The sequence below is a fragment of the Oryctolagus cuniculus genome, chromosome 3 (genome assembly GCF_051225735.1).
Source record: "Oryctolagus cuniculus isolate XC-2025 breed Fujian yellow rabbit chromosome 3, ASM5122573v1, whole genome shotgun sequence".
Classification (NCBI taxonomy): domain Eukaryota; kingdom Metazoa; phylum Chordata; class Mammalia; order Lagomorpha; family Leporidae; genus Oryctolagus; species Oryctolagus cuniculus.
The window spans coordinates 138,550,611-138,571,960 of record NC_142869.1 but is presented as its reverse complement, the minus strand read 5'-3'; the positions used below and the strand labels follow the sequence as shown (position 1 = coordinate 138,571,960).

The window sequence follows — 21,350 nt, the reverse complement described above, 5'->3', positions numbered from 1 at the left end:
AACCCTGAGTGAAAAACCAGTATGTTGTGTCAAGTCCTTAAGTTGGTGCTAGATTTATTATTTTTTAAAGATTTATTTATTTATTTGAAAGGCAGAATTACAGAGAGTCAGAGAGAGATCTACCATCTGCTGATTCACTCCCCAAATGGCCACAATGGCCAGAGTTGGACCGATCAGGAGCCAGAAGCTTCTTCTGGGTCTTCCAGGTCAGCGCTGGGGCCCAAGGACTTGGGCCATCGTCTATTGCTTTCCCAGACCTTAGCAGAGAGCTGGATTGGAAGAGCAACTAGGATTTGAACTGGTGCCCATATGGGATGCCGGCGCTGCAGGGGGCAGCTTTACCCGCTACGCCACAGTGCCGGACCTGGCACTAGATTTATTTTTGATATGTGGTTATCATGTGAGATCAACTGAGTGAGACATAATTTGCTCAGACTGTTGAAGTTCTATACTGCTTTCCTCTAATTATTCACCTAAGTACCTCAAACAATTTTGTCCTAATCATTGCACAATCACTTGTCCTTGAGCTATAGTTAGTGTTCCAGTGACAGCAAGTGCAAAAAATTTTACCACTTCCATGCAGTAATTATTCAATTCTAAAATCTTTATTTTTTTAAAAAAATTATTTCTTTATTTATTTGAAAGTCAGAGTCACACAGAGAAAGGGAGACACAGAAAGAGATCTCTCATCTGCTGATTCATTCCCCAAATGCCCACAACAGCCAGGGCAGGGCCAGGCTGAAGCCAGGAGCCTGGAACTCCATTTGGGTCTCCCACATGGGTGAGATGGGTCCAAGTACTTGGGCCATCCTCTGCTGTCTTCCCTAGGCACATTGACAGGAAACTGGATTGAAAGTGGAGGAGCCAGGACTCTAATCGGCACTGCAATATGGGATGATGTCAACACTGCAAGAGGCAGCTCACTTGCTGCATGGCAGTGTGGGCCCCTCAATTTTTATGTACTGTACTTTCTTTTTGTTCTTTTTAAGAATGATCTTTCCTGCCCAGGCACATCAACATGCTATTTTTTTTTTTTATAAAAAAATATTTATTTATTTACAGAGAGAGGTAGAGCCAGAGAGAGAGAAACGCCTTCCATCCGCTGGTTCACTCCCCAAATGACCGCAATGGCCAGAGCTGTGCTGATCTGAAGCCAGAAGTCAGGAGCTTCTTCCAGGTCTCCCACGCAGGTGCAGAGGCCCAAGGCCTTGGGCCATCTTCTACTGCTTTCCCAGGCCATAGCACAGAGCTAGATCAGAAGTGGAGCAGCTGGGACTGGAACCTGGCACCCATATGGGATGCCAGCACTGCAGGCCAGGGCTTTAACCCACTGAGCCAGGCACCTATACTATGCAAAAATATTTTCTCAGTGTCCTGAATTTGGGCCAATCTAATAGATGTGCAGTGGTATCTTTTTGTTTCAATTTGCAAACACCAAGTGCTGGCAAGGGTGGGGAGCAACAGGAGCTGTCTTTCATTACTTATAGGAATGCAAATTGTATAGCCATTTTGGAAGACCGTTTGGTGGCTTTTTTTTTTTTATAAAACTATACATACTTTTACTATACTATCCAACAATAGTGTTCCCTGGTATTTACCCAAAAGATCTGAAAACAAGGTTTAAGTGAAAACCTACACACACCTATTTATAGCAACATTATTCATAATTTCCTAAACTTGTAAGAACTGAGATGTCCTCGGTGGGTGAATGGGTAAGCTATGATTCATCCAGACAATGGAATATTATTTGGTATTAAAAAGGAATGAGCTAGCAAGCCACGAAAAGACATGGAGGAAATGGGGCTGGGAGTTAGAGATGAATAGGTGAAGCACAAGAGACTTTTTAATGCAGTGAAGGCTTTGTATGACCCTTTGATGGTGCATACATGTCATTATACATTTGTCCATGGAATGTGCAACAGTCAGAGTGAACCCTAACATAAACTGTGAGCTTTGGGGAATAATTATTGTCAGCGTAGGTTCGTTAATTTGTGCCAGTCTGTGGAGGATATTGATAATGAGACAGGTTGTACATAGCCCGGAGGAGAGCAAGAAGTTTGTGGGAAGGCCCATATAGGCGCTGGTTCGAGTCCCGGCTGCTCCACTTCAGATCCAGCTCTCTACTATAGCCTGGGAAAGCAGAAGATGGCCCAAGTTCTTGGGCCCCTGCATCCATGTGGGAGACTCTGAAGAAGCTCCTGGCTCCTGGTTTGGGATTGGCCCAGCTCTGGCCATTGTGGCCCTTTGGGTAATGAATCAGTGGATGAAGACTTTCTCTCTCTCTCTCTTTTGCTCGCTTGCTCACTTGCTCTGCATCTCTGTAACTCTGCCTTTCAAATAAATAAATAAATCTTAAAAAAAAAAATAAGGTACTGCACATTGAATATGATGCACCTGTTAGGATGGACTTCTAATTTACCTGTTAACTGTTTATTAGTGGGAGTTGGAATGAGGGAGAAGCTTTGAACATTTCTGGGTCATTTTAACCATAAGAGCCCGTAAAGAGAGTCCCATTTCAGAAAATATATGTTTCACATAGATTTTTTTTCTAAGGCCATTCAGGCTGAAATACCCAAAGGGTAAATTTTGACCATGGACCCAGCTACTGGCCAAAGTAATGTGAAAGATCTCGTCTCTAAATGTGTTTCTAAGGAATTGGGCTACTATGTCAGAGAAGACTTTTCAAAACCTTTGTCTTTTTTAAGTTACAGCAAAATTGAGAGGAGGCCTATATGGGATGCCAGTACTGCGGCTGGTGGCCTTACCTACTACATCACAGTGCCAGCCCCAGTACCTTGCTTTTAACCCTGCATCAGTGCTAGGGATTGCTAAGTGCTGACATACACAATTTATCTGTTCTTGCCTCCTTATTCTTGCCTCTGATGTGTCCAAATAAGCAGTAGAAGATGGCCCAAGTGCTTGAGCCTCTGCACCCATGTGGGAGACCCAGAAGAAGCTCCTGGCTCCTGGCTTCAGATCAGGGTAGCTCCAGCCGTGGTCAACTGGGGAGTGAGCCAGCAGATGGAAGACCTCTCTCTGCCTCTCCTCTCTCTGAAACTCTTTCAAATAAACAAATAAATCTTTAAAAAAAATACTGTGTTCATCTTAGATGCCTTTCTCCACACTCCCTGACAGTAATTCATTGTTCTCTATGCTGCTTTGGTCATTGCAAACATTTCTGTTATTGAACCTATATACTGAATCATTGAATCTTAAATTATTTATTTTTATATCTTTTTTTTTTTACCAAACTGAATTTTTCAGAGGGAAAAGCTTGGGTTTAAGGTAACCTTTTTTCCCCTTTGATTTTACTTTTAAATCTTTATCAGATTTGTACACGTCAGTAATTCTCTAGAAGCTTCATAAAGTTTGTCATGAAACAGCAGGGATTTTATAATCACCCTTCCATTTAGCTGTTTCCTCCTTCTCTGTATTTCTTTTGCTTGAAATTTTAATTTTTTAAAAATTTATTTGAAAGGCATAGAGAGAAAGAGACAGAGACAGTAAGGTCTTCCATTTGCTGGTTCCCTCCCCCAACAGCTGAGCCTAGGCAAACCTGAAGCCAGGAGCCTGGAATTCCATCCACATCTCCCATGTAGTTGGCAGGGACTCAACTCCCTGAGCTGTTACCTGCAACCTCCCGGGGTGCACGTTAGCAGGAAACTGGAGTAGGGAGCTGGTCTCAAACCCAGGCATTCTGAGATGGCATGTAGGTATCCCAAGCAGCTTCTCTTTCATAACCGTTGTGCCAAATGCCTGCCCCTTCAACTTCACACAGTCATTTCACTTGTTGCAATTGACCATTTTGGCATTTCCCACCATCTTTCTGTGGGAGGATGCTTGAAAAAGTTCATAGTGTGTGGGGGATGCTGAATCCTGAGAGGCCTAGAGGAACTTCCTGAGCCTGCCTCGAATTTGAAAACCTGACTTTAAGTTTCAAATCCCTGGTAGCAAACACCCCAGCCCCAGGGCGCTTCTGCCTAAGGATCCTTATGGTGGTATAATAGAAGTGGCTAGGACCTTTTTGCATCACAACACCCCACCCCTTGCCCGCATCCGCTCATCCTCTCGGTACCATCCACTCTGTACCTCAGCTATATATACACCTCCCTTTTACAATAAAGTGAGACCCTGCTTGGGCTGGGCTCCACACCGCGCCTGATTGTCCCCCGGGTTTGGGGAAGGCTGAGTGGCGGGTGGCACACTTTCCCCTCCTCGGTCAAGGCAAGCTGCGGGCAGCCTGCCTAATTCTCCGGCGGTGGCGAGGAACAGTCACCGCCATAGTGTGGCAGGTGTTTGGCCTAGCAGCTAAGAAAGAGGCTAGTTTAGATGGTCATGTCTTACACCGGTGTGGCTGGGTTTGATTCCCAGCTCTGGCCCTTAACTCCAGCTTCCTGCTAACATAGACCCTAGGAGGCAACAGTGATGGCTTCAGTAACTGGTTCCTGCTACCTGTGTGGGAGACCTGTACTGAGTTTCTGGCTCTGGCACCTGCTCAAAGCCCAGTCATTGCAGGGATTTAGGGAATGAACCAGCCATAGGAGATTACTCTCTCTTTGTCTTTGTCCTTTATCTCTCTCTGGTTCTCAAATAAGCAAAAATTTAAAGAAAAAGGAAAAGAACAGTTGTGGAAAACTTGAATTAAAAGCTAGGTTTATTTTGGGACTGGTATTGTGGCACAGTGGGTGAAGCCTCCACCAGCAGTACTGGCATCCCCATATCAGGTTGTAGTCCTGGCTGCTGGCTTCCCATCCAGCTCCTTGCTAATATGCCCTGGAAAAGCAGTGGAAGACAGCCGAAGTCCTTGAGCCCCTGCCACCTATGTGGGAAAGCAAAATGGAGTTCCTGCCTCCTGGCTTTGGCCTGATTCTCCCAAGGCTGTGGTAGTCAAAAGGGGAGTAACCTAGCAGATGGAAGATTCTGCTACTCTGCCTTTCAAATAGCTAAATCTTTTTTTTTTTTTTTTTTTTTTTTTTTGACAGGCAGAGTGGACAGAGAGAGAGAGACAGAGAGAAAGGTCTTCCTTTGCCGTTGGTTCACCCTCCAATGGCTGCCGCGGCCGGCGTGCTGCGGCCTGCGCACCACGCTGATCCAAAGGCAGGAGCCAGGTACTTATCCTGGTCTCCCATGGGGTGCAGAGCCCAAGCACTTGGGCCATCCTCCACTGCACTCCCTGGCCACAGCAGAGAGCTGGCCTGGAAGAGGGGCAACCAGGACAGAATCTGGCGCCCCGACCGGGACTAGAACCCGGTGTGCCGGCGCTGCGAGGCGGAGGATTAGCCTAGTGAGCCACGGCGCCGGCCAATAACTAAATCTTAAAAAAAAAAAAAAAAGTTGCATTTTGATGGAAAAAAGTTTTGAAATCTATGCACACATTAAAAAATACCATTAATTTTCCACGAGTTTTTTTTTGTTTTTGGAAGATTCCTCCTGGTTTGAGTATATTTAGTTTTATTCTCACTGAATGGCTTCTGTTTTCCTAGGCTTTCTGTTTATTCTTATTCTCCCTCCCCTCCTTTTCTTGTCTATTTCGGTCTTTATGGTACCACTTTACTTGGCAGTTGTTTCTGAGATTGTCAAATACGGGGGCCCATGCCTTACTTCCCGCTAACTCTTGTTCCTCCTCCTTAGCTGAAGACAGGGCTTATTTAGGGAGTCTGGACTGAGCACGGGGCTTGGTGGGCGCTGAGTCCTCTTCTTCATTCAGCAACCAGAACGCTGACCATCCAGCCAGGACATTGGAGAGTGATCCTTAGGGAACTGACCAGCGCTAAAGATCTAGAGATGGTTACATTCATCGGCAATCCCCCAATTAAATAGGCGATAAAATACACCTACCTAGTCACTGCCGCTCACCAAGCGCACTCATTTTCAGAACATCTCGATGTCGTCTGAAGCATAAATGTAAATGATTCACTTTGAATTTATGCCGTGAAAGAAGGAGTACCTTCAAGATCCACAATGAAGAGCTCCAATGCTTAGAGAGAGGGGGTACGGGCCCAGCCTTCTCTGGGCTGCCTTGGGGGCGGGGGCTCTCTTCCTGGGCCGCAGTTCCAACCTCCGGCCTGCAGGGGGAGACGGCGCTCAGAAGGCTGCTCGCGGGAAGGACCGCTCTGGCCAAGAGGAAGGAACCCGAGAGAGGCTAGAGGAAGTCGCGGTGTCACCAAGTCCCTTAGCCGCTGAGGCGCGCTGGTTTCTGTCGCTGACCGGAGCGGGACTCCACCAGCCACGCTGGCTGCGAATGGAGCCGAGGACTCGCGCGGAGGCGGGATGCCCCCGATCGGCGATGCGCCGGGAGCTCCGGTGAGTCGTCTCTGGCGACTCGGGGAGGTGACACAAACCTCCCGGTTGTCTTGGTGAGGTGGCGCTGGAGGCTTGTGAGGGTGGTTCCCGCGGCGCAGGTTCGAGTCCCTCGCGGCATTCCCAGGGGTCTTGGTCCCAGTGAGATGACTGATCTCTCCAGGGAGGTGGCTCCGGTGGCTGGGCGAGGGTGGCACAGACTCCTGGGAGGGGTGGCACCAGGGAGGTAGCCCTTTTTCGAAACCTGTATCCGACCGCCCTGGGACTTCGGGCAGATCCCTGTCGGTTCCTTTGGGAGCCCTGTGTTAAGTTCCATCTGCTCCTTTAACGTCAGTGTTTTTGTCACCTTGTTCTTCCAGTGCTGCCCTGAAAGTGGCGCAGAAACGGAGAGCATCGTGGAGGAGAGCAAGCAGGCTGCATCCGCCGTAGCGCTTTGTGTCCCGGCGTCTCTCCCAAACTCAGCCTTCCAGGGTAGGCGGCAGGGAAAGGCGATCTTAGCCTGTTAGCTTTGAGATGAGCTGTTTCTGCACACTATGCTTATGTAGTACCAAGTATTAACTGGTCTTATATGTGTATGTTTGTCTACAATTGTATAACACGGGTGCTCTCCAGAAGGGCCAGAGCTGGGAATCGAACCCAGGTATTGCAGCGTAGGACGCAGCTGCTAAACTCCCAGGCTACACACCTACCCTCAAAGGTTTTGTTGCACCACAAGAAACTTTTCATTCCATTTTTCCATGAACTTTTTCAGATACCTATATGCATGTAGTATGCTCTTCCATTATTAACTTTTGTATGTTTTTATAATTCCTTTAATTCCCCAGTCCTTAATGGTGTTGAGTAATTGTTATTCTTTTATTTTAGGTGACATAAATAATGTAGCTCTTGTTGAAAGTGAACATGTCAGTGAAAATATAGATAATAGTGAGCTTTCGGCTTACGTGTCTGCATTCATAGAAAAGGAAGTTGGAAATGACCTTCAGTCTTTGAAGAAACTTGATAAACTCATAGAACAAATGACAAAAAATAAAATACAGTTAGAAGAACAGGCAAGTATAATATATATGCATCTTTATTAATATAAACATAGCTAATATTGTGTATAAAATTGTGAAGGTATAGATTGTGACAGTGTAATCATTTTAAACTGCTTAATGAGTTTTCTTCCCACTCCCTGCTTAATAAGTTTTTTTTTGCTCAATAAGCTTTAAGGATTTACAGTGTGCTATGTATTTTATAAACTATATAAAAGGGTTCTTACTGTATGATTTATGTCTTTAAAAACGATAACATTTTCATGGCTTTTTATACAGACTTAGAGACTGCTTTAAAAAAAAAGATTTATTTATTTACTTAGAAAGAGTTACACAGACAGAGAAAGAGAGGCAGACAGAGAGAGAGAGAGGTCTTCCATCCGCTGGTTCATTCCCCAGATGGCTGCAACGGCTGGAGCTGAGCTGATCCGAAGCCCGGAGCCAGGAGCTTCTTCCAGGTCTCCCGCGTGGGTGCAGGGGCCCTAGGACTGGGGCCATCTTCTACTGCTTTCCCAGGCATAGCAGAGAGTTGGATTGGAAGTGGGCAGCTGGGTCTCAAACTGGCGTCCATATGGGATGCTGGCACTGCAGGTGGTGGCTTTGCCACAGCGCCAGCCCCAGAAACTGCTTTTACAAGTAAATTTATGGTAAACAAAAAAAGTTTAAACACCATCATCCCAAATTTTTATAAATGCACACATAGAGGAGAAACATGAAAAGTGTAACATTATAATGGTTTCTTGTAGGTGGTTGGTTGACAGGTGATTTTTTTTCATTTTATGTTTTATTACATATTACTTAAAAGAATTTTTTAAAAACCCAATGAATGTAATCTTAAACAAGTAAGTCCCTATACTTGCAATAATGTCTGTTAAAAGATTGTTATTGTGTAACCACCAAAGTAGGTTAAAGTAAGCTCTGTGGGAAGTGGGTATATTTTCTCCAGGTTGTCAGTCCTCTTGTGTTCTCCCATCCAGTCACCTTGGCCCTCCACATCTTCCTGTCTTTTTACCACATCTACTCCACTGCTAGTTTCAAGATTTTGCTAGGCCCTGATGGCCTTTTCTGCACCTGTAGGCAGGCTGTTGTGAGCCCCGTGGGAGGAGGTCACCCATGCAGGGGGAGGGATGCCACCCAAATGTCCGGTTGCCTTCCTGGCTGAGTCTTCAGCCCCACCTAGTGGTCCTTCCGTAGGAATGTGGGCCCTCTGCTGCTCCCCTCAGCTGTGCTTCCAGATTTTCCCGGAGACACTAGAGCTGGCCATTCTGCCCTTTCCCTTTCCCACACAGAAAATACTGAGGCATCTCACATGAATCGGTCTCCCCCACATGGCACAAACCTGTTTGTAAACATTTTTACCTCTTAATTCAGTGGAAGCATCAACCTAAAGCTGTCTTTGTGTCTCAGCTCATGCCTGCCACCTTAGCGGACTTAACATCACTCCTCGGCCAGTCCTGTTCCCTCTGCTTATGGACATACGCATGTCTTTTTCATACAACCCAAACCAACAAGCAAAACTTTCCTCTCATCTTTCAGTGGGAGCTGGCGCTTTCCTTTGACTGTCAGTCTGAAGAGTCATCATGTGTCTGCCTTCACTTTCTGATTTGCCATTCGGTCTTTGACTCCCTGTAATCAGGCTTGTTTCCCTACAGACCACAGAAACTTATGCCGAAGTCCCTCATTGAACCTTTAATCCAGCATGTCCACAGCCGCGGATTCCTTTCGGAAAGGCTTCTCTGCCCTGGATAATGGCACCTCCATTTATCTGCCTGTCACTCTGCAACCTCCTAGCTTCCTCCTCCTCACTCCCTACCGCTGTCACCAAGTCATCTGAGTCCTGCCTCCTCGCCATCTCTGGGATCCTTCCCCACTTTCCCACGCCTGCTACTACCACCTCAGTATAGGCCCTCATTCTGTCTTGTGTTTGATGATAGTTTACTGATCTTCTGTTTTCTTTATTTTGCCACAAGAGATATCTTTTTTATTCCTTATAGAAATTTTCTGCTATCTATCTATCTATCTATATCAGTGCTTTGATCTGTGTTCCCTGTATTGCTCAGCTTTCTGCTGTTCTCTGATCATGTCTGAGCTGTTCCTTCTCTTGGAAAATCCTTTCCTTTCAGAGTTTCCTAGAAAATTCCCACTCATCCTAGATGAGTGGTCTGTGTATGAGCCATGCTAGCTGAATTGACTTGGGCTTCAGAACCTTACTTTTAGAGAATGAGGGTTAGAAATGCAGGCCGTACAGTACAGATTGGGAGCTTGATGGAAACGCAGACTTTCAGTGCTCACCTCAGACTGACTGAGTCAAATTTGCATTGTAACAAAGTGTCTAGGTGTTCCCACACACATTCAAGTTTGGGAAGCACTCCCTTGGTACCCCATTATACCTAGAGTATCTCTTAGTGCCTGGATCCCAACTATCAGAATTGCTTGCATTCATCTCCCTTCTTTACCAGACAGCTTAAGGATGCATAATGTGTCTTATTTACCTCTATGTCCCTGACCCAGCCCAGCGTTCAGAATAAGTAACCAATGTGATCTGATGGAATTGAAATTCCTCTAATACTCTGTATACTATCCTGATGCACAATATAATATTCTTCTATGCTTTCCCATTTATCTTAAGAAAAATCCATTTAATAAATGCCATATCTAAAGGTATTAACTGGATATTATCCTGCTAAAGTCAGTGATTTTCAGCCAGGGCTTATATGGGAATCACCTTGGAACTTGAATAAAATACAGATGCTGAGCCTTTTAGAATCAGAGCTTCATCTGCTTTTTTTTTTTTTTTTTTTTTTTTTTTGGACAGGCAGAGTTAGTGAGAGAGAGAGAGACAGAGAGAAAGGTCTTCCTTCCATTGGTTCACCCCCCAAATGGCCGCCACGGCCAGAGCTGCTCTGATCCGAAGCCAGGAGCCAGGTGCCTCCTCCTGGTCTCCCATGCAGGTGCAGGGGCCCAAGCACTTGGGCCATCCTCCACAGCCTTCCCGGGCCACAGCAGAGAGCTGGACTGGAAGAGGAGCAACCGGGACTAGAACCTGGCCCCCATATGGGATTCTGGCACCACAGGCAGATTAACCAAGTGAGCCACGGCGCTGACCCCTCATCTGCTTTTGAAGGAAAATGTTTAGTGTACCCTCTGGGAGGGCCGAACCCAGGATCCTTGGATGCTTGCTGGGGACTGGTATGGTAGGCCCCTCGCTACACATGTATGTACATATGTATATGTGCTTCACATGACGCCATTTATGTTTGGTTTTGGCACAAAACTGGAGAAATCAAACCTTTCTTCTGAAGTTTTTAATGGACAATTTTCAGTTCTGTTGGAACAAACAAATATTTTAAAGGGAATGAACTAAGAAAAAAGGCTGTGAAAATTGTATCTGATTGCTGCTAGATTTTGTTTTGTTTTGTTTTTGGTATGGCCAGGTACTTACAATTTCATCTGAAATACCTAAACGAATTCAGAGTGCCTTAGAAAATGCAAAAGAGTCAAAGCAATTCCTCAATCAGTTTCTGGAGCAAGAAACGCATCTCTTGCACTCCATCAACAGCCATTTACTGGCCTCTCAGCCCTGGATGGACGGGCTTGGGGCCATGATTAACCAAATTGAAGAGATTGAACGGCATCTTGCTTACCTTAAGTGGATTTCACAAATTGAAGAACTAAGGTAAAATAAGCCTCTTTGTTCTCATAATTATTATTTTCCTTTGAGGTATCTGTCTTAGAAAGTGCATGTGCACCATTAAATAATTGAGTTAATTAAGGATTATAATAATGTAGTTTTACTAGTTGTTATGAAAATAGCATTATGATAATGATTCTTCTCCTTTACTGTGAATGAACATAAACTTTTCAGGGAGCTTAATTTGCATTTGAAAGAAAGTAATCTAAGTTAAAATTTTAAGTCTCATAGTTAAACACATGATAAAAACTGTTATTTATAATGCTAAGTAATGAACTCTCAGTTGTAATAATAGGTATTCCTGAATACTTTAAGTGTAAGAAATGCTCAGTTAATGAAATGGATTGGTTTCTTTATCATTTGATTTTTAAAAGTTTTTTCTAAGATTTACTTTATTTGAAAGACAGAGTCATGGGGAAGGAGAAACAGAGAATGAAAATCTTTCTACTTTTTTTTTTTTAAGAATTATTATTATTATTTTTATTTCTTTGAAAGAGTTACAGAGACAGGTAGAGCCAGAGAAAGGTTCACTCCCCAAATGACCGCAATGGCCAGAGCTGAGCTGATCTGAAGCCAGGAGTCAGGAGCTTCTTCCAGGTTTCCCATGCAGGTGCAGGGGCCCGAAGACTTGGGCCATCTTCTACCACCTTCCCAGGCCATAGCAGAGAGTTAGATTGGAAGTAGAACAGCTGGGACTAGAACCGGTGCCCATATGTGATGCTGGCACTGCAGCCTGGGGCTTTAACCCGCTGTGCCACAGCACCGGCCCCTGAAATCTTTCATCCATTGGTTCACTCCCCACATGGCTGCAAGGGCCAGGACTAGGCCCCTGTGGAAACCAGATGCCCAAAACTTCATTCAGGTCTTTGACATGGTGGCAGGGGTCCTAATACTTCTGCTTTCTCAGGCACATTATCAAGGAGCTGGATTGGAAGTGGAAAAGCCAGGACTCAAACCTGCTATGATATGGGATGATGGTATCACAGGTGGTGACTAAACCTGCTATGCTACACTGTCAGCCCCTATCATTTGATTTTTTTTTAAAGATTTATTTATTTATTTGAAAGTCAGAATGACAGAGAAGGGAGGCACAGAGAGAGATCATCCATCTGCTGATTCACTCCCCAAATGTGATTAAAAGTCAAGACTGGGCCAGGCTGAAGCCAGGAGCCCAGAACTCCATCCAGGTTTCCCATGTGGGTGGTAGGGGCCCTAGCACTTGGGCCTTTTCCTCTGCCTCCCAGGATGCATTAGCAGGAAGCTGGATCTGAAGTGGAGTAGCTGCAACTCAAACAGGCACTCTGGACATGGGATATAGGCATCCCAAGTGGTGGTACAACTTGCTGCACCAGAATGCCTGTCCCTAAGATTTGAATGTAGTTTTTTTTTCTTTTTTAAAGATTTATTTTATTTATTTGAAAGAGTTTCAGAGAGAGGAGATGCAGAGAGAGAGGTCTTCTATCCGCTGGTTCACTCCCCAGTTGGCCACAATGGCTGGAGCTGCACTGATCCGAAGGCAGGAGCCAGGAGCTTCTTCTGGGTCTCCCACACAGGTGCAGGGGCCCAAGGACTTGGGCCATCTTCTACTGCTTTCCCAGGCCATAGCACAGAGCTGGATCAGAAGAGGAGCAGCTGGGACTAGAACCAACGTCCATATGGGATGCCGGCGTTTCAGGTCAGGGCTTTAACCTGCTGTGCTACAGCGCTGACCCCAAATAAATAAATAAATCTTAAAAAAACAAAAAATTTATTTGAGAGAGAGACAGGTGAGAAAGCTCCTATCTACTGGTTCACTCTCGTAATGCCCACAATGGCTAGAACTGGGCTGGGCTGCAACCAGAAGCTAAGAACGCAGTCCAGGTATTCTACATGGGTGGGAGGAACCCAACCATTACTTGCTGCCTCTCAGGGCCCACTGTGGCAGCAAGCTGGAATCAGGAGTCAGAGCTGGGAATTGAATCCAGGCACTTCATGATGGAATGTGGGTATCTTAGCCAGTGTCTTCTCCACTAGGCCCATCCCCTGCCCATAGTTCCTTTTGAGTTGCACATATAACACTTATGGTTAGTATCTGGTAGAATGGCCTTTGCAACAAACTAAATTTCCACCTAAATTGGCAGATTATTTGGCTTCATTCTATGGTACGGCAGCCTCTCCAAATTAAAATGTCCCATCTTTGCTTTGTTTTAACCCTTCTTGGTGCAAAGCTCTCAGCAACCATTAATGTTGCCTGGAAAACCTGACAGAGAAATATCATTCAGGAGTCATACAGTCTGATATTAAGTTTATGATGGTTAACACATTTAATGTTATGTTATACATATACTACATATACCTTTGTCTGGTAAATGTTTCCAGAATTTTAAAGAATTGTACATCAGTACAGTAAGAAAATTTGTATTTTACATATATGAGTAGTTTTACATTTATAGTTATATGCTTAAAATTGTAGTGTTACCAGTGATTCTAGAAATTGACATCGGCTTTTTAGAACATCCCATTCTTGTTTATAAAATTTGAAGGAATTTTAATATATTTATTTGAAAGGCAGAGAGTGAGAGAGATAGGCAGAGAGAGAGAAACAGATCTTTTACCTGCTGGTTTATCCCCCAAATGCCCATACTAGCCAAAGCTGGGCCAGGTCAAACCAGGAGCCTAGACCTCCATCCAGGTCTCTCATGAGGGTGGCAGGGACCCAAGTACTTGAGCCATCATCTCCTGCCTTCCAGGATGTTTATTAGCAGGAATTTGGATCAGCAGTGTGAATCTGGAACTTGAACCAGGTACTTCAAATGGAAAGTGGGGGCTGGCACTGGTGAAGCTGCTGCCTGCAGTGCCGTCATCCCATATGGGTGCTGGTTCAAGTCCCAGCTGTTCCACTTCTGCTCTAGCTCTCTGCTATGGCCTGGGAAAGCAGTAGAAGATGGCCCAATTCCTTGGGCCCCTGCACCTGTGTGGGAGACCAGGCAGAAGCTCTTGGCTCTGGCTTCGGATCGGCACAGCTCTGGCCCTTGGGGCCATTCGAGGAGTGAACCAGTGGATGGAAGACCTCTATCTGTCTCTCTGCCTCTGCCTCTCCACAATTCTGACGTTGAAATAAATAAATAAATATTTTTTAAAAAATGAAACAAGTCACAAGACATTTAAAAAAAAAATGGAATGTGGGCATTCTAGGCAGCAGCTTAAAAGTACTATGCCAAATGCTAACCTCAATAAATTGTTTTAAAAAGCCTCTTATGGTAGCCAACGTAATAGATTAACTAGATTAGGGCTATAGTTACTAATAATCTTTTCTGACATCTGAATTGTTTAAAAGGGAAATATGCCCAGGGAGTCATTTCAGAAATAGGAATCAAATTCATAGTCAACCAGAGCACAATCATTTCTCTCTGTTTAATAATATGTTCTTTCCCTTAGGTCTTTTGTAATAACATCTCTATTTCTAACTGCTGAGATTTTCCTCATTTCCAAATTTCCCTCCAATGGCCTGTTTTTAATTTGGTAGTACTTCCTCTCTTTCAAAAAGTAGTTTCTTCTTGCTAGAGCTAGCGTCTCTTTATTGGCTGTTTCTTGAATACTACAGTGCAGTAATGTCACTCTGAATAAACCATTACTCTGGCTTTTCCTATGCTCTCAGTGTCATTTATGCTTCGGTGTTGTGTGGATAGAGATCTATTTTATTCCATCTTCAAAAGCAATACTTCTATATTCTGTGGTTACTTTTACATTTTATATTCTTTTGTAACATTTGTACATTTCCTAGACATGGTAGTCTTTGTTTTCACATAATACAACTCTTGGTTGGGAATTCTGTTTCTTTGAAGTTGGAAGTCAAGTTCAGCTGGGCAAATCTGGACAAGCTGAAGACTATCACACTTGACCTTACCAGATGCTACCAGTTATTCCCTTGGATTAAGATACTGAAAGCTTCTGCAAAGGCAGACTTACCAGACATGAGTGGGGCCTGAGGGAATGTGACATAGGACGTCTGTTGTATTGGGAAGACTGGTAAAGGAAGAATAGAGGGAAGCGTCTTGAACATGGGCTGCTGCTCTTAGAAGGGTTCTAAACAGAGAGACTTGGGCATCAGCAAAAAAGCCACCTCAGGGTGGTGCTTCCTACTTGGATATACCTTTATATAAAACATGGCTGAGAAGCAATTTTTCTGAAAATCTGAATTTGAAATGATTCTGAACTCTTCTTAAAGTTGACTTTGTTTTGCAGTGATAACATTCAGCAATATCTAATGACCAATAATGTGCCAGAGGCAGCCTCTACTCTGGTGTCTATGGCAGAACTTGACATCAAGCTTAAGGAATCATCCTGTTCTCATCTTCTTGGTTTCATGAGAGCCACCGTTAAATTCTGGCATAAAATTCTCAAGGACAAGCTTACAAGGTGGAGAATTTATCCTTATTTCATCATAATTGCTTTCAGATGGATATTTGACGGTAGCATACTGACATGTGTTTTTTTTTATGTTCCAGTGATTTTGAAGAAGTTTTAGCGCAGCTTAATTGGCCATTCATCGTACCCCCCCAGTCTCAAGCTGTTGGCTTAAATCGACCTGCTAGTGCCCCTGAAACTTACAGCAACCTGGAGACACTCTTCTGTCAGCTTCTGAAACTACAAACCTCGTATCTTTGTCAGATTTGGAAACTTGACAACACTTCTAGCTAGAGTATATTTTTTGGCTACTTAGTAAAAGGTTTTGAAAGTGGCCAGGGAGCCACCTGGGAGTCCTAGCTTTGGATTTGATCGGTAAATGCCTATTGAGTGGTACACTGTTGTCTTGTGGAGTACACTGTGCATGTTGCGAGGGCTGTGAGGAAGAGTGCCGAGATATGACTGACTGACACATGTTCAAATCCCATGTAGGTTTCTTGAGACAACAGAACAAATGGGCAGTTGGGAGGAAAACTTAGCAATGCAGTGTTAATTTTATCAAATGTTTACTTAAGTTTATTTCCTTATTGCTATTCTTCATCTTAAATATTTACAAATTAATAACAATTTTTTAGTATTTTACTGGACTCATTTAATTTAGAATACTTAGTAGTATTATAATTAACTTAGTGTCTGGTACATTTGTTGGAAAAATTTGTTGTGTGTGTATGCATAAATGTGTGTGTGTGCATGTAGTGTTCATATGTCTCTGGATCCTTTTCCGTGACTTGACTATGTCAGAGATGAATTACTTACAGAGCCAAAACAACTCCCAGAGAAGTATGCCCTTCCTGCCTCCCCTTCTATCATTCTGCCGATCCAGATCATGCTGACACCCCTTCAGAAGAGGTTCAGATATCACTTCAGAGGCAACCGGCAAACTAATGTCATGAGCAAGGTGAGCTTTGCCAACTCTTGTCCTTGGTTTTTATTAGTAGCAAATAGTAAAGATTTCTATACTTTTGCTGTTTTAAGTTAAAATCTGGCTCTGTTTGCATTTGTTTTTTCTCTGTTCATATTTCTATTCTTTCCTGTTTTGTCACTGCCTTATAGATGTAACTGGAGATTTGTGTGTTGAAATGTTGTAGGAATCAGCCTACTCATTAGAACTTCCTCTGGCCTGTTTCCCAAGTTTGCCTTTGGGTGTGCTGGAGCATTGGCTGTGGCAGTTTTGTCTACAACTGAGTCCACATGCGTTTCACATCCAGATCACTTCTTAGATTTATGCAGATGGCTCCTCCATATTCCATGAGTTCTGCATCTGTGAATTAACCAACTGTGGATTCAAAATGTTTCACTGCTGCTACATGTACAATGTAGCCGCATCTACAACATTTGCATCTGTCATGAAATGTAGACTTCTTTTGTTGTTATTATTCTCTAAGTAATACAACACTTTATATAACATTTGTGTTATATTAGTTATTATAAGTAATAGAAAGATGACTTAAAGTATATAAGATGTGCATAGATTGAACACAAGTACTAGGCCATTTTAAATAAGGAACCTGAGCATCCACAGATTTTGGTATCCCTGAGGGTCTTGGAACCAAACCCTGGCATATACCAAGGGATAAACATATTCATATGACACAAGAGGCAGTCAGGAGGCTGGCACTGTGGCATAGCAGGTAAAGCTGCTGCTTGTAATACCAGCATTCCATATGGGCATCAGTTTGAGTTCTGGCTGCGTCACTTCCAATCCAGCTCTCTGCTAATGTGCCTGGGATGGCAGTAGAAGATGGCCCAAGTGCTTATGCCTCTGCACTGATGCAGGAATCAAGAAGAAGCTCCTGGCTCCTAGCTGTTAGGGCAATTTGGAGAGTGAATGAGCACATGGACGCTCTATCTCTCTGCTCTGTGCCTTTCAAGTAAATAAAATAAATCTTTAAAAAAGAGAAAAAAAGGAAAGTCAAGAGATAGAAAAACATTAGCTTTTGAATAGAGGTGCTGATACTAAAATGATTTATAGCTTTGCAAGCGATTATGTGAATAAATGATGGAATAGTTGTGAGGAAGTTATCACATTTTAATTGAAGCACTATACGGAGTTTATTGGGCATATTATTGAGATTTGTCTTTAATTTGACTTGGAAAACAATTACAGGCATCTGTTTTCAATGAAATTTGATAGAATTTGTTGAAAATTATAATCTTGGGAATTGCTAAGAGGAGGGTACTACCTTATGTATCCTTTGGTTTGCCACAGCTAACATAGTGCGTGGAACAGGGATTCAGTAAGTATTTTCAATTCAGTGTTTTTAAGTACCATGTTATACCAAGCATTGCATGTGTCATATATTAAGGAACTTAGAGGGTTTATAGACTTTTAAAGAAATCAAGGGATAGGCAACTGTTTGCACAGGAAGGAACAGAGTACCAAGGATTTCTAGTTGGATTTTACTTTATGGGTCTCCTTTTTTAGATGGGGTTTGGTAGAGAATAGGAGCACTTAGTAGTTACTGAGACAAAGCAGTAAGCCTAGAGTTGGGTCATGTAGTAATGATTTGAGGTAAGAATATTTTGAGTTATGTTGCCAGCTTTTTGACATGTAATGGCAGTGAAATTGGCGTTCTGCCATTAAGCCACAACTTTGCAGCCCTTAAGATTAGAGGCTGGGACCAGTGCTGTGGTGTAGCAGGTTAAGCCACTGTCTGAAGTGCCGGCATCCCATATGGGTGCCAGTTTGAGTCCCTGCTAATGCACCTGGAAAAGCAGCAGCAGATGGCCCAAGTGCTTGGGACCCTGCACCCATGTAAGAGCCCTGGAGGAAGCTCCTGGCTCCTAGCTTCGGATCAACCCAGCTCCGGCTATTGTGGGCATTTGAGGAGTGAACCAGTGGATGGAAGATCTCCCTCTCTCTGTAACTAAGCCTTTTGAATAAATTTTTTTAAAAAAGATTTTTTCAAATAAAAAAAAAGATTAGAGGCTGCCCTTATTCATTTTTTTATTTCCAGCATCTAACATACAACAGGGATTAACCACTCAAAAAATGCTTTTGAATCCCTGTCTGTCAAAACTTGGAATGCTCGCAGAATCATCTGCAATGACAATTTAAAATGTTGTGTATCCACATTTCCTTTTCTGTACCTAGAAGTATACCTGCTATATTTTGTAATACAGACCAGCATGGTGCTTAAAATTTATTTTGGAATGCTGTTTCAAAAAACAATATAGAGGTCATTGGTTCTTTGTAATACTCATCATTTTATATATTACTGTAAAGTGCTAGGTTTTAAATGTTTATGGCATTGTACATTTATGATTGTTGACTTAAGTTACATTTTTGAAATTTGTTGGGAGTGCATTTGGAAACTTTTGATTGGTAAACTTTGCATGAATTTATGGTCTTAGATATAGAAATCTTTATCTAATTGATATAACATTTTGTGCATATAATTAAATCAAACAATTTAATCCTAACTTTCTAGTTGAAATAACTAAAGAATACAAACCATTTCACCTCCTTCCCTAGCCTGAATGGTACTTGGCTCAGGTACTTATGTGGATTGGAAACCACACTCAATTCCTGGATGAGAAGATTCAGCCAATATTAGACAAAGCAGGCTGTTCAGTAAATGCAAGGGTAAGAACTCAGTCTTAAGTGTTTCAGTTTTGGAGTTACATGTATAGCTAAATAACACGTTATTTATATACTTCATGTTTATATGTTTCTTTCAGCTTGAATTTTCACGGGGTCTGATGATGCTTGTTCTTGAGAAGTTAGCTGCTGACATTCCTTGTCTACTCTATGATGACAATCTCTTCTGCCATTTGGTGGATGAAGTGCTCTTGTTTGAAAGGGAGCTACACAGTGTTCATGGCTATCCTGGCACCTTTGCTAACTGTATGCATATTCTGTCAGAGGAAACTTGTTTTCAGAGGTGGTTGACTGTGGAGAGAAAATGTAAGTGCTAACGTGGCCATAGGGTAGGAAGAAATGTCTGTTATTGTGCACATAACTTTTGGTGTTTTCCTCCTCCAATTCTGGGTAGGAACTATAGCTAACAAAATTTTGTTTGGCCAGGGTTTCCTTTTTTCTTCTCATGAAACTTCAGTTTTTCCTGGAATTGTACGCTTCATGTTTCTACAGTGGACTAATCAAGCCAGTGAGGTGTATAACTGTGTTGTAGGTTTTCACCACATGGTATTTCTGCTGTTGGTAAGATCTTTCTGGTTGTAGTTTTTATTAGTCCACTTTTTGTTACATTAACTAAAATACCTGAGAGGAACTTCCTGGCAAAGAGAAGGTTTATTTTAGTATACAGTTTGGAAGTTACAGTTGAGGCAGTCCCATAGCCTGGTGTATGATGACAGGTGTGGTGGAGTGATCGCATGGTGAGCCAGGGAACAGAGACAGAACAGCTAAGCAGAACTTGAACTCAAATAATCAACACTCTCGGAGAACCACACTTTGAGAACATCGCATCCCTGTCTAAACACTTCCCACCCCTCAGATGCCACAATTGGATCAAGTCTCCACTCAGCCTGTCAGCTGTTAGCAGTAAGACATCAGTGTTTAAACATCTGCTGAGTTTGGGACAGACAGGTCCTACTTAGCCTGTACCATAGTTTGTCTAGTCAGCATAACACTTTGGAGTTTTGGGGTTAGGAGGAGTAAAATATCTGTTTAAAACACAGCATGATAAATATACTCCAATTAATGTGAGATTGTTTGTAGAAAGTTATCATTGATTAAGACATTGTGAGCTGAAAAATTAGGAATTCCTGCAACTACCTATTTAGCATAATCTTTTTTTCTTCATGTCAGTTGCTCTTCAAAAAATGGACTCAATGCTTTCATCCGAAGCTGCCTGGGTATCCCAATATAAGGATATCACTGATGTGGATGAAATGAAAGTTCCAGACTGTGCAGAAACTTTTATGACTCTACTCCTGGTTATAACTGGTAAGTATACATTTTTATTTTTAAAAAATTTTGATAGGTGGAGGGACAGAGAAAGTGTTCTCATGTGATGATTACTTCCCAAATGCCCTCAATGGCTGGGATTAGGCCAAGCACAAAGCTAAGAGCCGGGAACTAAATCCAGGTCTCTAGAATTGTAGCAGGAATCCACTTGAGCCATTGTTGTTGCCTCCCAGGAGCTACTTTTTTTTTTTTTTTTTTTTTTTTTTAAAGATTTATTTATTTATTTGAAAGGCAAAGGCAAGAGAGAGAGAAAAGTCCTCTGGTTCATTCCCCACATGGCTGCAATGGCCAGAGCTAGGCTGGTCTGAAGCCAGGAGCTTCTGGGTCTCCCATATGGGTGCAGGGGCCCAAGCACTTGGGCTATCATCCACTGCTTTCCCAGGCACATTAGTAGGGAGCTGGATCAGAAGTGGAACAGCCAGGAATCAAACCGGCACCCAAATGAGATGACAGCACCGCAGGCAGTGGCTTTACTCACTACGCCACAGCGCCAAGCTTATATAATTTTTTAAAAATTCATTTATTTGAAAGACAAAATGAGAGGAGGGAGGGAGAGAGAAAGATCTTCCATCCAGTGGTTCACTTCCCAAATGGACACAGCAGCTAGGTCTGGCCAGGCTGAAATGAGGAGCCTGGAACTCCACCTGGGTCTGGTACTTGGGCCATTTTCAGCTGCTTCCCCAGGTGTGATAACAGGGAACTGGATCAGAAGCAGAACAGCTGGGATTCATACTGGCATCCCTATATGGGATGTTGCCATCACAAGCAGTGGTTTAACCTGCTGCACCAGAGTGCCAACCCTCTTTTAAATTGTTTCTTAAATATTCTATATAATTTTTCATGTATCTTTAAAAAAATGAGGTTTAGGGGCTGGCGCTGTGGCATAGCGAGTAAAACAGCTGCCTGCAATGCCAGCATCCCATATGGGCGCCGGTTTGAGTCCTGGCTG

General features: G+C 43.2%; 1 protein-coding gene across 4 annotated transcripts in view; it reads left to right on the top strand.

The window, feature by feature from the left end:
* The first annotated feature begins 6,110 nt into the window (after positions 1–6,110).
* The window catches only part of RINT1 (RAD50 interactor 1), a 31,204-nt gene continuing 15,964 nt past the window's right edge, over positions 6,111–21,350 (top strand). Inside the window, exons 1-10 of one of the 4 annotated variants that reach the window (XM_051848853.3) lie at positions 6,111–6,303; positions 6,660–6,771; positions 7,165–7,349; positions 10,769–11,010; positions 15,250–15,423; positions 15,513–15,662; positions 16,213–16,369; positions 18,947–19,057; positions 19,153–19,378; positions 20,243–20,380. In XM_051848853.3, coding sequence (XP_051704813.1) covers positions 6,271–6,303; positions 6,660–6,771; positions 7,165–7,349; positions 10,769–11,010; positions 15,250–15,423; positions 15,513–15,662; positions 16,213–16,369; positions 18,947–19,057; positions 19,153–19,378; positions 20,243–20,380 — 1,528 coding nt within the window. In that variant the 5' untranslated portion in view covers positions 6,111–6,270. Of the gene's footprint in view, positions 6,402–6,659; positions 6,772–7,164; positions 7,350–10,768; positions 11,011–15,249; positions 15,424–15,512; positions 15,663–16,212; positions 16,370–18,946; positions 19,058–19,152; positions 19,379–20,242; positions 20,381–21,350 lie in introns of all 4 variants that reach the window. The other 3 variants (XM_089328474.1, XM_089328473.1, XM_008258337.5) reach the window with 3 other exon arrangements.